The 14,451-nt window shown below is 43.6% G+C and overlaps 2 protein-coding genes across 2 annotated transcripts in view; both read left to right on the forward strand.

The window, feature by feature from the left end:
- Positions 1 to 6,890, forward strand: part of PIK3AP1 (phosphoinositide-3-kinase adaptor protein 1) — a 35,646-nt gene extending 28,756 nt beyond the window's left edge. The window contains exons 12-17 of the mRNA XM_036385297.1: positions 479 to 684; positions 2,254 to 2,326; positions 2,658 to 2,813; positions 4,548 to 4,618; positions 4,801 to 4,910; positions 5,303 to 6,890. Of these exons, the coding sequence (XP_036241190.1) occupies positions 479 to 684; positions 2,254 to 2,326; positions 2,658 to 2,813; positions 4,548 to 4,618; positions 4,801 to 4,910; positions 5,303 to 5,357 (671 nt within the window). The 3' untranslated portion in view covers positions 5,358 to 6,890. The remainder of the gene's footprint in view (positions 1 to 478; positions 685 to 2,253; positions 2,327 to 2,657; positions 2,814 to 4,547; positions 4,619 to 4,800; positions 4,911 to 5,302) is intronic.
- Positions 6,891 to 10,028: 3,138 nt separating this feature from the next.
- TM9SF3 (transmembrane 9 superfamily member 3) overlaps positions 10,029 to 14,451 on the forward strand; it is a 41,978-nt gene continuing 37,555 nt past the window's right edge. Inside the window, exon 1 of the mRNA XM_036385298.1 lies at positions 10,029 to 10,144. Coding sequence (XP_036241191.1) covers positions 10,067 to 10,144 — 78 coding nt within the window. The 5' untranslated portion in view covers positions 10,029 to 10,066. The remainder of the gene's footprint in view (positions 10,145 to 14,451) is intronic.

Raw genomic sequence — 14,451 nt, forward strand, 5'->3', positions numbered from 1 at the left:
AAATGCCAGCATCAGTAGAATGAGTTTTCAGTTTCTGGGCTTAGATTACACAGATCTGGGCACAGATTACCTAGATAGAATCTAGCTTTGTGATAGCTAAGGTAAAAAGCTTTGTGACAGCTAAGGTAAAAGCTCTGTTCTGTGAATTGCTGAGGAAGTATGGTGCTTTAAGGAATATGTTTTGTGCTCTTTACTTAAATTATGTTTTTAAGAGCAGAGCTTATCCCTGGAATATATTTGTGTACGAGGTTACCTCTCAGCTGGGCTTTTAGACATGACAAATAGTAGGATGGCCTAAGAAGAAAACACTTCTTAGGAAACACTCAGTCTGTAATACTTTTTCCCCCCTTTTTTCTTTTTCTTTTCTTTTTTTTTTTTTTTTATGTCTGCTGGATCAAGGGTGCTTGATCTCTTTGTATTCAGTGAGGAAGGTAGATCCACAAGTTTAATAATATTTTTGCTGGTGTTCTCTCCTCAGAGACAATAGTCAGGCCTGTAAGGGACCTGTCTCAATCAAGTATATATGATCCATTTGCTGGAATGAAAACCCCAGGTCAGCGGCAGCTGATTACATTACAGGAGCAAGTGAAAATGGGCATCCTCACTGTGGATGAAGCTGTACTTCATTTTAAGGAGTGGCAACTGAACCAGAAAAAGAGATCAGAATCATTCCGGTTCCAGCAGGTACAGACTTATGCTACTGTTTAAGAAATACAGCCGTCTCTCTATAGATCACAAAATGTACCTTCTCAGCGTGGGTACATTTTTTTCCTGGTTGGAACAGGAAGACTGCTAGCATAGTCCCTCAGCTAGCAGAGTTCTCTCCTGCCATGGGAAGGCTGTTCCCAGTAAGCAGTTTTACAGATGTTTGTCTTGCCGTAATAGCATCAGTTTTTGAAGATCTGTATATACAAGGAATTGGATCAAATCCAGTTGGCTAAATCACCTTTCTAGAGGTCACCTAGCACCTACCTGCTGGCAGGGGACTTCTGTGATGAACATTTAACTTGTTGGCTCTCATCCATTTGAGATCAGTGAAGACTCTGTGTCCCAGATGATGTATTGGCTGTAAAGCCCTAGCTGGTAGATGATCTGATTTCTCCAACTGTTTGTTGGTGGCTACAGGACTGTTCTTTGCAGCTGGACAAGGTCTAGTAATAGTCATTAGTAAAAGCAGAGTGCTTGGGTGCCTTAACAGAAAGAGGGAGTCAGTTGGCAGCAGTGACATAACGACTGGTGGAACTATCAGTTATAGTGGAAAAATTTCATTCTCAAGTTAGAGTTTGGCTCACTCTTTCAAACCAGTGCCTGCTTCTTTTGAAGCCTTTTGTTCATGCTGTGGCAGTCTTCTCCAGTGAGTGACATTGTTTTGGAAGTTGTCAGCAAAGGCAAAGCTTTTCTCCTCCTGATTCTCACTTGGAAAGGTCCTCTCTACCCAGAAAGAGTCGGAGGAGTCCCTTCTTCTACCAGAGAAGAACACAGTGCTACTTAAGTAAATTGATGTTGAAGAGATGAAGGGGCATACTCTGTGCCCCATACCATGAGCAGCTTTCAAAGTCTCTGCTCTGAATTTTGCTTCACAGTACAGCAGTTCTTTCCTCTGCTTTTCAGGGGTTTCCTCCTCTCAGATCTGTACATATTTCCCTGCTGAAAAAAGTTGTCTTTTTTCTCATTACTTTTTTGTACTGTAAGGTGTAATATGCTGCCACACAATGGTGAAAAGTCTTTGCTCCCAGCTACATTTCTTCATTGGGGATATCCTGAATTCTGAGTTGTACCTTACACTGTGGGATGCATGGCAGCCCTTTCTGTCCCTGCAGTCAGAATAATCTGTTCATTGGTACAGAAAGAACGGTGCAGTTACTTGGTTGTGGGTCATGTTTCTGTGCCAGTATCACAGTGCAAACAGAAAATACAGAGTTCTAAACCCAATTTGCTGCTTATATATGCATCTGCCCATATGTGAACTTGACCTTAACATACATAATGAACATCAGAAAAGAAACTTGGCTTCTGAAAGGCACACATGGGTTTCTGAAAGGAATAGAATAAAATCTGTTGACATAGTTTGGACTTCAGCCAGGTCTAGCAAGCTTTGTTACAGCTTGACTGCAAAACAAGTTTAGCTAAAATATAATGATTTTATTTATAAACTTTAGCAAAGTTAGCAAAAATATAATACTGGTTTTGTCAGAAAGCTGCTCATCTTTCTTTATCCAAAGCCCTGAAAAGAATATCTTGTGATGTTTTTAGGAAAATCTGAAACGTCTACGAGACAGCATAACCAGAAGGCAAATGGAGAAGCAAAAAAAAGACAAAAGTGCAGGTAACAGTCTTTGATTCTGATATTCTCTGGTAATGAAGCAGCTAACCATATTAAAAAGTTCTTCAGGCAGGTGTGTCCATGTGTATTGTGGTTCTGTGATATTTTAATATGCACATCCATGTGCCAGTTGTCAAAAACTTAAGGAAACTGCTTTGCTCACTTTCACAGCCAAGAAAAGGATGTCCCCATCTGTGGAGTGCATCTTGATTCATTCATACACAGTTTTGATTGTCCTTATGCAATTGTGTTTAACTCTGTCCTTCAGTGCAAAACTGTCTCTTGGAGGCTATAATTGCATAGACCTTTCTGAGCTGTTCATTTTCCCTTCCAGATTTGGAAATTACAGTACCCATTCGACATTCTCGTAATACTTTGGGGAAACCAGAATGTGGAATATATGAATACACCCCCAGGAAAAACCTTTTTCCACCAAAAAGGGAGTTAAAACGAGGAGACTGGAAAACAGAAAGCACATCCAGCACAACAAGTAAGTAACCTATGAGCATCACCATTCTTGCAGGAGAGCTGGATGGAACACACTTTCCAAGCCTTACCCTGGGGCCAACCCAGGGGACAGGACTTCTGTTCCTGAATCCCAGCACTGACAATGCCACCCCAAACCTTGCATGCCTCAGGCCAGCTGTTCTCAAAACTGTAAAAGCAATTCCGGGTCTGCATCAAGTGGTTTGGGCATGTTTTGTCTGCATCTCTGCAGGAGGAGAACCTGAAAGCTGAGCAAAAGATTCTCTTGAGCCCTTCTCAGGGAAGGCATGCCACCTGTTTTCAGTTCTTAAAAGTAGATGGCAGCTGCTGCCTTATTGGAAAGGATGCTCCCATGCTGTGACTGCCAGCAGGCTGTGTGCTCTTCTGGCCTGAAGGGCTGGAAGCCAGTCTCTATACATTGTTTCTTCAATTGTTTTACATAAAGGACAGCATTGTTCATTGGTAACTGTGGGACCTCTTGAGTGGTTGGACAGTCTGCACATTTTTATTACCTTTGCTTTTCATTACATTTAATTTGTACAAATTAAATCCCTGTGTCGTTCTTACTCTTACTGCAGACTGAGCAATTCTTGCAGAAATCATTTAGGATCAGTTGGGTCCTTTGAAAGGAAACCTGACTTCCTGTTAGGTTACCACCTTTGTGACTCTTGGCAAGGTGCAGCTGGCGTTCATCCAGAATAGGTGCCAGAGGCAGCTGGCTGAGCCAGTAACTTACCTACAAGCACGTGTGAGAGAAGCATTAACAAGTCTGCAGTGCTCACTGTATGCAGCCTGGTCCTCTTTCTCATGGGGTGATGCTGAGAATGGACCCTAGCACAGGATTTAGCACTCTAAAGTGCTGCTGTTTGTACCAGCTGATGAGACTTACCAAAGCTAGCAGGGAGGGACTGCATCTTAGGAGAAAACCTCTCTCGCCACCATTTCAGTGTACAGGTTTCTGAATAGTAGTATCCCCATTATTTCACAGCCCTATAGAATGTTATCTATTTAGTACTGAAACCAGCCATAGCAGCATAGGGTATGTTTGTGAGTTGCTGTCACCTTTGGAATTGGCATGACTGATTGAGAAAACAATCCCATGACAGTTTAATGGGTTTGCATAGATAGGTGCTGAAGGTTGTTTGAACAAACTTGTTTTTAGCTTGGAAATAGACCTGGAAACATTTCTGTGGTGATGGAGGATTGTTGTAAGAAGGGGTAGTAAACAGTCATTTATTTGGAACAATAACTTCTTAAGCAGTTACTCCAGGAATGAATATGGGACAGTGCTGAGAGCCATCTATCTTCATGCAGTTGTTAAAGATATGGGGACTGATAATTTAAATGTACATAAGTGTTGGGTGTGTAACCCTTGTGAAAATATTTGCCTGACTTCCAGATATTAGCATTAGATCTTTTCATATTATATGATATGATAGATATAAAGAATAGATTGTGGTTGTGAGTATTTGACCAGAGGACTGGATAAAGAAAGATAAGGCAGAAATCTTCTAAAAAGAAAGCATAATTGAATTGCTTGGTGCTGTGGTTTGTGTTGTGTGAAATGCTGTTGTTTGGTTCCCAAATACATGAAAAAAACAGTGAAAATAAATTAATCTAAACAAGAATTAATTTAATTTGCAAGAATTAAACATGAGGTTAGAAAGAGCCTTGAGTTAGGAATTTGCAGTTAAATGCCCAGGGTTTATTAATCAGTTTTTTCTCTTGCTTCCTCCAGGTAGTGCAAGTAACCGCTCCAGCACTCGGAGTATACTGAGTGTCAGCAGTGGGATGGAAGGGGACACTGAGGTAAGCTCTCACCTCTGCTGTGTACTGCTCTGCTGTCCTTAAGTACATGCCTTTGTTTTCATGCTGAAAAAAGAGCTCAGAGCTGGCATTGCATTTAGAGAAATGCCAAAATGTAGCCACTTTTGTGAGGATACCAAGAACCAGATCCTGCTGTTCTGTAAGCACTTCTCTTCATTTTGTAGGACAGTGAAGTCCCAGAAACAGCAAGGAGCCGCAGCCCAGTTCTTCACCAAGTAGAGAGGCTTCCTTTCCCAGAAAGGCCTCCCAGAGTGCCTCCTCGAGGTGCAAGCAGGTAAAAATAAAATGCAGCTCAAAATGTGTGCTTTCAGTTAATCCTTATGGAAGCCTTGGACAGAAAGCAAGGCAGTTAGCAGAGGCAGAAAGTGAGTATGTTTTTGAGAATGCTACCAAACTCTCAAAGTTTTACTCCGACCAACCATTATAGCATCTCTTTCCAGTAATGGTAGAATTACCGCAGCCGAAGAACAGAAGAAATGGCTTGGACAGGAACAATGCTCTGGCAGCTTGGCATCTGCTCTGTTGCTCGATCAGCCTGTTTTTCTTCTTGTATGACTACCGATTGTTCACTATGCTTACATATGATTTTATTGCATGCAATGTGTTGTTCCAGAACTCTATTTTCTACTACTTTTTCATACATTTTCATTATCTGTCTTTTTATAGGCCTGTAAGCTGTGAAGGCTTTTATCCTCCACCTGTGCCCCCAAGAGGTCGCTGAATCTCTCAACATCTGTGGAATATGAGATTTTTTTTTTTGTTTATACATGTGTTTGTACAGATTTTTTTGGGCTGCGTTAAATTATTTATAAGTGGGACCCAAATGATTTCATCCCCTTCGCCGTCCCTGAAGCTCTGGTGACTTTTCCCATGATTTTCACTGGGACCTTTTAGCGTTTTATAACTTTTTTTTTTAGTTGGAAGAATTTTGGGGCTTCAAGAAAAGGTATCATCATTAGGAAGAACATTGATGTGTGTCTTGGGAGCCCTGCATCAACATGAAGATCCCATCTGATCAAGAAAGCACATGTGGCTTTTAGGAACTAAATCCTGATAAGCATTGTTACCAAACTTCTCAATACAGTCTATCAGGGCTTGACTGGAAAACATGCTTAAAAAGTAAAGAAAATAAGATGTTTGAAAAATGCTCATTACAGCAGGAGCAGGTGAATGTACTACTGCTTGGCATAACATTTTGGATACAATTATACTGACCTTTCAGAAGGTGTAGCATCCCCCTTTAGCAATCATTAAACCATGGGGGGGTGAGAAATTGTCTTCAAGAATGTATTTTGAACACAGCCTTGAAAATGCCTTTCCTCTTCCTCTTCACTTCCTGAAGAGGACAGACAAGGTGTTGTGTGTGCTGTATTTACCATGGAAATTCCCAAGACAGCTGGTAAGGGATCTTCTGTATCACAAACCAACTGAACTTAAGCTTTTTTCATGCAGGGTGCAGATATGGTGTTAAAAAATCACATGACTGAGCTCTCAAATTAGAGAAGGACTTGGTGGTAGTGCTGTGTTCTGTGTCTTTCACATGTGGTCATTATGCAGCAATATGAAGGCATTCCACTTCGTACTCTGGAACAGCAGTGAGTCTCCAGTTATCAGTGCACACCCCTCACAAATACCAGCCATATTTTAGCTGGCTGCAGTGGGAACAGATGGCCTGGGAGCTGGACTCTGCTTGCTCTACTGTCCCTTTCTACCAATGTGAATCTGCAGCAGCTATGTCCAGCTTTTTTTCTGCCTGAGAGCTTACAGACTTAAGGAGACTTCCTGGTTTGGCTCTCTTCCAGACCTTGAAATTTTCTGTGTATATCCCAACCCTTCCGGGACAATTTAGGGCTCTGGTTGTCTATGAGTGACACAGATGGGAATCTGCAAGATAACATTCAGGGTAGAGGATTAAACATCATTACATACTTGGTTTTCAGGGATGAAAGAGCAGGGAATGACTTGAAAAACAGACAGATACATCTGTATTAGGTGATCCCTCAGGTAGGGGCAGGACATGTAGAGCTTCTCTCTGATCATGTCAGCTCCCCTTCATCTGTAGGAGAGCAGGTGACAAGAGTTGCAGTTCCTTTCTCTTGCAGGGTGGCAAACCCAATGTGTGAAGCTGCAGAAGTGACAACAACTGTGACTTGACCAGCACTGAATGAAGGTGGAGGAGCCCCTGCTCCTTTCAGGGATATAGGCATATGCTAAATATCATCTATGCATTAGACTCATAGGATTTGGGTGACTCCAAATGCAGTTCATAAATCCTCTCCTTTTGATGCAGAGGGATGCAGTTGCTGTGCTGCATACACAGCACAACAGATAGAGAGGTGTCCTTTCTGTTTTGGCTTTTTTTTTTTTAATTTTATTTTTAAAAGGAACCTTAGTGCTGTCTCCAGTGACTGCCACTATAGACTTTCAGTGAGTTTGCTTTTGTTCAGTGTAGCCCGGGGAATGGTGAGGTGAGAGCTGCCCTCCTATGCTCTTCTTGGACTGAAACAAGGTTTCCAGCTCTATTAGCTCAAATTGGAAGGAGGGAAGGAGGTTTTGGTGCTGAAATGGGGAAAACAGTAGCAAGGATAAATGAAGAAGTTAGGGATAAAAGATAAACAGCTTGATTGTCTTCAGCTGCACATGCTTTGGTTTGCATACAGCTCCCTGGTTTTGCTCAAAAATTCCCTATCTTCTTGGTGGTGACTGCAGCTGTGCCCCAGACTTTGGAGCTGTGATGTGGTAAGAGGAATTTGTCTGCTTTCACATCTGCCAGGTACATCATAAAGTTGAATTGTAGGATGTGGGTAAAACTGTAATAAGGCAGGAAAGGAAGAGCAAATTATATGTGTGTCATGCAGATTTTCTTTCAGCACTGTTGGACTGAAGCAGCCCTGGGATCTGTCTTTCCAAGCTAATTTTTAATTCTGCATCCCCTCCATGTTATAGTCAGATGTCCTCTATGGGAGGGATTTATCTGAGCATTTGACTTTGCAGAATCCTAATACCATGGCTGTGAACTGGATATTTCTTGCTTGTGCTGCTGAGAGATGGTTATACGTGAATTACTGAAAGTAGCTCATAAGTAGCCTTTCAGTCCCTCTCCCATTTGAAGCTGAGATATTTCATTACTCTGGCCTGACCCATCAGCTAAAGCCACGTGCTGGTGGGGCTCTGGGAGAGGTGAGCTGGGAAAAGGAGAGCTGAGCCATACTGTAAATGCATTCTGTTCAGGCCCCTTCTGCACTCCTTAAGGGACGGAAACTGAAGATGCAGCTGTGGTTTCAGGAATTCCTGTCTCACTGCTGCTGGATTAGTGAGGGATTCTCAGTAACCAACAATCACTGCAAGACTCTCACCCTAACGAGGAAAAAAGGAGCAGCACTAAGATGGCGTTACTGTTGGATGCAGGTAAACAATTGGATGCAGTCATGTCTTTCAAGCCTCTTACAGGCCAACAGCAATGCACCTGCTTAGCCCACCAAAGTGTGTGTTCCACATAGGTTGGATTCATCTAGTTGCTTTCAGCCTCGTACATTTCAATGTACGCAGTCCCTGTATCTGTCTTTTGTGCTGGTGAGCACGTGGTGTGTGTTAATTCCACCCAGGATGAGAAACGTACTGAAACTGAAGATCAGAAGAAACCAGAGAAGAAACAGAGTGCATGCAGATTGCTGGTTACTTAAGAATATGCTTGGGAGGGAAAGTGGAAAGGGAAATATGAAGTGTTTCTGATGCATATTAGAGAGATTAAAAAATTGCTTGTAAAAACTTGAGTGGCCTGGCCAATTGTAGGGGCATCAACCAATCCACCAAAGTCACGTGCCAGCTGGCAGGCCTGGGGACAGTGTTTGTTCTTTGTACAGCATGCCTTGCAAACCCTGCTGCAGCAGATGGCTCTGGTTGGCCCTAGTGCTGACTGAGAGACTTAAGTACTGAATAAACTGAAGATGCTGAAGCCTCCTTTCTCTGTCTCCCAAGGGTAAGCTACTCTATTTTGGACTGAGATGCAATGACTAGAAAGAAACATATGGTGTTATCAAAACTGTCTAGGTTTTCTTTTTTTTTAGTCTCTATGTGTGTGTAATACAAGCATGGCTTTTGCATGGGTTTTGGCAAGTGTCTCTATAGGGCACCTCGCTTCTACTGAAACAGTGCATGCACTATCTCCTGCATCTCTGAAAAAGGTTTCAGATAAATACACCTTTGAAATATGTGCAGGGAAGGTAGACTGAATGTGAAACCACAAGAGGAAAAGCTTTTAGCTCAGGTATAATGGTAACAGGGAAATCTTTCTGCATCATTTTTACAAAGCATGGATGACACACAACAGCACAGAGTTCCTGCCTTCTGCTCATATCATTTATTGTCTGTCTGCTTATTTGTTGGCTCTCTTTATTCGAGAAGATGGCATAGCCCCTGCCCCCTTTTTTTTTGAGAGAATATATAGGATAACTTTTGAAATTTTTTACTGTAATTAATTTTAAAGTTGTCTGATGAATCAGCGTTCAATGACATGAGCTTTTTGGATTGAGGGCTTGGTTTGGTTTGGTTTTTCTTACTGTGGACTTGTAATTTGAGGTAGGTTTGTGGGTTTCATCTTGCACTGACAGAAACCTTACCCTGAACAAGTCCAGGTGTGGCTGTGCTGCCTCAGCGCCTGCCCTGGGCCCTGCGGCTCCGTGTCCTGCTTGTGCGAGGGCTGTAGAGAATGGGCCTGTGTATTTCACTGATGAGCTTGGAAAAGACCTCCGAGAGCGTCGAGTCCAACCTCGGCCTGAACATCACCGTATCTACTTGACCATGTCCGGTCTTTCCTTAAACAGCCCCAGGGCCAGGCGCCTCCACCATCTCCCTCGGCAGCCCTTCCAATATCTGCTCAGCCATTCCGTGCAGAAATTGCGCCTAATGTCCAAGCTCGGGCCCCTTTCCGCTTGTCCTGTCACTGGCTCCCAGAGAGAAGAGACGGACCCTGCCTCGCTGGAGCCTCCTTTTGGGGAGTTGCAGAGAGCGATAAGGGTCTCCCCTAAGCCTCCTCCTCTCCAGGCTCAAAAACCGCAGCTCCCTCAGCTGCTGCTCCCAACACTTGTGCCTCCAGAGGGTTCTTGTACACTGCCCTGCGTCCCGCCCTTCCCAAAGACCTTTCCATTACTTTATCGATCAAAACGAAATATCAATTACAATTCCATCCCGTAAGAACGGCGCTCCCGCTTGCCGCGCTCGGTCCCAGGCTCGCGGGGCGAGGCCGCCCTGTGCCCGCCCTCGGTACCTGCCGGGCTCCGCCCGCCCCGCGGGGCTCCCGTAGCGCTCCCGTAGCGCCCCCGCGGTTCCGGCAGGCGGGCGGGTGACGTGGCGGGCGGGGCGGAAGTGGCGTCGGCGGCGGGCGCGGGCCGGTGCCGCGGCGGGGCCTGCTGGGGACGCCGAGGGCCCGAGATGGCGGCGCCCGGGCTGCTCCTGCTGCTCCTGCCGCTCCTGCCGCTGCGCGCCCGCGCCGACGAGCACGAGCACACGGTGAGGCGGCCCCGGCTTCCCGGGAGCGGCGCTTGGGCCGGGCCTCCGTGGCGCTCCGCGGGGAGCGCGGCTCGGTGGGCGGGAGGGACGGGCAGCCACGGGCCGCGGCCTCGGGGGGAGCGGGCGGCCGCCGCCCCGCGGGGCTCCCGCCGCGCCCGCTGCGCTGCTCGGGCTTTTCCGGCCGCGCCGGGCGGAGCCGGGCCCCACGATCCGAATCGCGCTCGGGGAGCACCGGGGCGCTCGGGGCAGGGCCGGCGGGTTCTCTGATCCGGTTTGCACATCCTTGTGCGGCCGGGCGGGGTGTCCCACCTTTTCCTGGAGCAGATAAACGGCCCGGCAGGTACCGTGCTTTGTTTGGAGAGCGCTGTTTGCCCTCCTCTTGGGTGGATGTTTGCTCTGGCTTCAGAGCTCAGTCCGAGCCGGAGCGGTTCTGACAGCTCCCCTCGGGAAGAGGCACGGATAGCGTGGGAATGGGCTGGGGAGTGAGAGCAGGACGGGGACACTGCCACGGACCCGCAAGGAAAATGGGTGCAGAAAATACTACTGATCTAAGAGCTCGCCCATTGGCATGAGGATAGTTTTTCTGAAGTGCTCGCAATAATATCCAAAAAGAATCTCTAGGAAAAATATACTAGTGCTTCGTCAGTTTCTGATTTTACATCAGAGTGTTGTTTCCCGTGGCTTTCAGTGTGAGAAAGTGGAAGTTTGTGTGATGAGCTATGATTTTGGAACAAGACTTTCCTAGAAATCATCTCTTCTGCAAGTGGAGTGTATTAGAACGTGGCTGTGATTAAACACTGGCTCTCTCAGACTGTCAGTACTTTTTTTACTCTTGAGCAGCCTGGCTCGTAAACGCTTGCTGAGTTTCTTAACATAGTTTTCTCAAGGTGAGGTTGGTAAAGCTTACCAAGTGTTCTTAATGAAACAGATAAATGTATTGATAGCTTTTGTATATGGGGTGGTTAATTAGTTGCCTCATTCCGTTTATTTTTGAGGACTTTAAAACTGATTAGGATTGTGTTTGTTTTTGAAAGGGAAGGGACTTTATTAGTTTTTCAGATAATGACAGAAAAGTTAATCTAATATTCAGTACTTTCAAGAAACAGATATTCTTTGAACTAGTTTAGGTGCCAGTTTTCTTGCTTTACAGTGAGGCTTCTGCTGAGGTGAGATGGTTTTCAGCATTGCACTGTGTTTATTTTAAGGGCTGGTTGACTTGAGGGATTATTCATTATTAAATTAATATTGGTAGCTTTCTAGGGAAAAAAAATAAAGCTGCCACTGAATTTATTTGGGTTTGAGCTCTCCCTTCAAAAGTGATTGTTTTAGATCTTCTGTGATGGTTTTAGATCTTCTGAATGATTACCTAAACAATTACCCATGGAGATCACAAATTCCTTTTGAAGGCTCGTCATTTTTTTCATCTAAACTACTCAACTCTGAGGGATTGTAAGTCTATTTTGGTTTAGTATTCTTGTTCACATAGCGTCCAGTTTATTAACTGGATAGGTTATGTGATAGGTTAGGAATAGTTGGTGTAGAAAGACAGTTTCCTTTTTTTGGAAGGCTATCTCCTTGCTTGGGTATTTTGATATTTTAATCTTGTGTGGGAGATTGGAGTGGAAGCATTAATAGCATGAATGAAGCATGGCCAGGGTTTTGTAGTAGTGTACTGATGTTAAGATAAAGAACCTGAAGGAAATATTCCTTAAATACTGCATTTTAATGAATTTCACTTTTAAATATGATTGCAGCTGGGAGATTAATTTTCTTATAATCAAAGTACTTTACTACATTTTGAAGGCTCTGCTCACTTTTGGAGAAGTGGAAGGGAAATTTAGGATTTGATAATCCCAAACTAAATTTTCACTGCCTTTAAGACTCGAGACCTGTTGGTAGGAGTACACATCCTTGTCCTTCCATTTCCTCGGTGTGCAGCTCCCTGGGGGAAGGTATGCTGGTGCACCTGACACAGCTGAGCAGGGTGTTGTCAGTGCTCAGCATGTTGGACATACAGAAGTGCTGTCTTAAGCTTTTAATGCTGCTGTAACATGGAATTGTATGCAGTGTGTGCTGTAATATGTATTACATGTGTCCTTTATTTTAAGGTTGTGGACTTCTAAGCAAATACTATAAAAGGTAATTGTGAGATGACTCTGCATGAAGCTCTAGGTCTGTGCTAGTGTTTCTGGAGATGTTAGGTATGGATAGTGTCATTGAATCAACAGCTCATATCCTTTATCTTAAATTTCAGTCTTTAGAAATCACATCTGCCTTTCTTTGGAGGAAGAATAGTTTAAATACAATTATAAGATAAAGACATGCTTATTTAAAATGAATAGTAAGTGAAGAGAAATTTTTGCCACAGTATTTAAAATCTCCATTGTCTAAAGACAGTACAGCAGCATAACTTCAGACCATGACAGAACAGTTAGTTTATCGGGAACTAACTGAAAACTTGTCTGGTGATTCTTTAACTTATTTACATGCTTCAGAGCATGTAATGTACTTGCTCATTGCCTATATTATAACAATTGCAACATTTCTTGACAATTGTCCTTTCATTTGTGGAAGCGATAGTATCAATGGGGTGCTGGTGGCCTTATCACAATGTATACTGATCCTGCAGAAACAGGGCTGGGGGCTCCTGCCTGGCCTTTGCTTTCACATCTTCTGTTGCTAGACTTGTTGAAATTGATGATGTAATAGACAAACCATAAAACATTCTGAAATATCCTGTGGTTTTTGTTGCAGGAGAATGGTCTAGAGAGTAGGTAGCATTTTAATTTTAATGTTGCTTCAGTTTAATTATCGGTGCTCTGTAAGAATGGAAATACATGAAAAACATTGAAAATAAACAAAACCCAGCCTATATTGCATAGCAAAATTCCTAATTTAATATGGTTGAGGAAAGCATTTTTGCTTGATTTATACCCTGATCAAGTACGTTAAAACCCTGAGAATGTAAGGCTTACTTAAAATTAGTATGTAAAATTAGGAACTTTGTATAGTATCTGAAAATTGTCAGTTAGAGAAGTACTGTGGAAAACATTTCCCTTCATGTAAAATACTTATTTGCACGTGAAGTTGAGCGCAGATGAGTGGCCTGATTCCTCTTTGAAGTTGTGTTTCCATTTTGAAGAGGTGAAATAAATGTCACGGAAGCAGGACGTGGTGTGCCTGAGCAATCTTGTGCATCTAGGAAGTGTAACAGTAAAAGTACTGCATGTACACAAGTTCAGCCTGTGCCACTGGTACAGTTCTAGACACATCTTGATGAGGCCTAAAATTCAGAGAGAAATAAAGAAGTGTTACTGGAAATAGCCTGCTTTGTCCAAAGGTGAGCATGAGGCTGAAACCCACAGTTTAATAGGGTGTGGATGTGAGCTGCAAACATTGAGTATTATCACAGTGCTCAGTAGATGGGATATCTCTAAGATACTGGGGACTGCAAGCCTGGGATATTACTTGCCAGCTGAGTCTTGCTTGGTGCCTCCTGTATTTCTTGTCTTGCTTCTACATCTTTGCTTTGCCAGTAACAAATAATGTTGGTTCTTTTTTTCCCCCGGCAAGATGTGCATTGTAGAGCACGTCATTCCAGACATTTATTCAAGGAAAGGAGTAAAATCACATGTTTTCTGAAAGAAACTGTCTTGATTTGAATTTATTTTGCTGAATCATCACATGAGGTTTGGCAGATGTAATCCTCTTCTTGTCTCCCATCACTTTTTTGCAAAATGTTTTCCTGGTTTAAAGAAGAATATCAGCAACAGTCTCATATCTATTTCTGTAACCTTTTGTAACTGACTTCATCTAGCCTTAATTGTTTTGTAGAATAAATAGTCTATTTTTAGGGTTAGCATGCTAATTTCTACAGTTGAGCAAAGAGAACATAAAGTTGCTTTCCGCACCGTGAGTGCCCTGTTGGGTAACAGGAAAGAAAAGATGCATGTGCTGTACTGAAGGCAATATTGCTATACTTGAATAGTTTCTAAATTGTATAGACGTATGGAAATTGTCTTTATATTAAGCCTCAAAGTAGTGCACACCCCCGGTTTTTCACTAGCTGTATTACACAGAAGAGATGCACTCCTGGCCATGTCAGGCTACACAGGGTTCCTGCCACTTCAGTGCCACTCTGCAGGGAGTAGAGTGGACCCATCAATACCGGCAGCCAGGAGGAACTGTGGATGGGTTGGATGTGATTTTAGCTTGCACGGGCACATCCCTGCAGCCCAGTGCTGTGAACAGGCAGTGTGACTATATTGTGCTGCTTTGGAACAGATGTCCTCAGCTGTGGTGAGGGT

Source organism: Molothrus ater, chromosome 8 (genome assembly GCF_012460135.2).
Source record: "Molothrus ater isolate BHLD 08-10-18 breed brown headed cowbird chromosome 8, BPBGC_Mater_1.1, whole genome shotgun sequence".
Classification (NCBI taxonomy): domain Eukaryota; kingdom Metazoa; phylum Chordata; class Aves; order Passeriformes; family Icteridae; genus Molothrus; species Molothrus ater.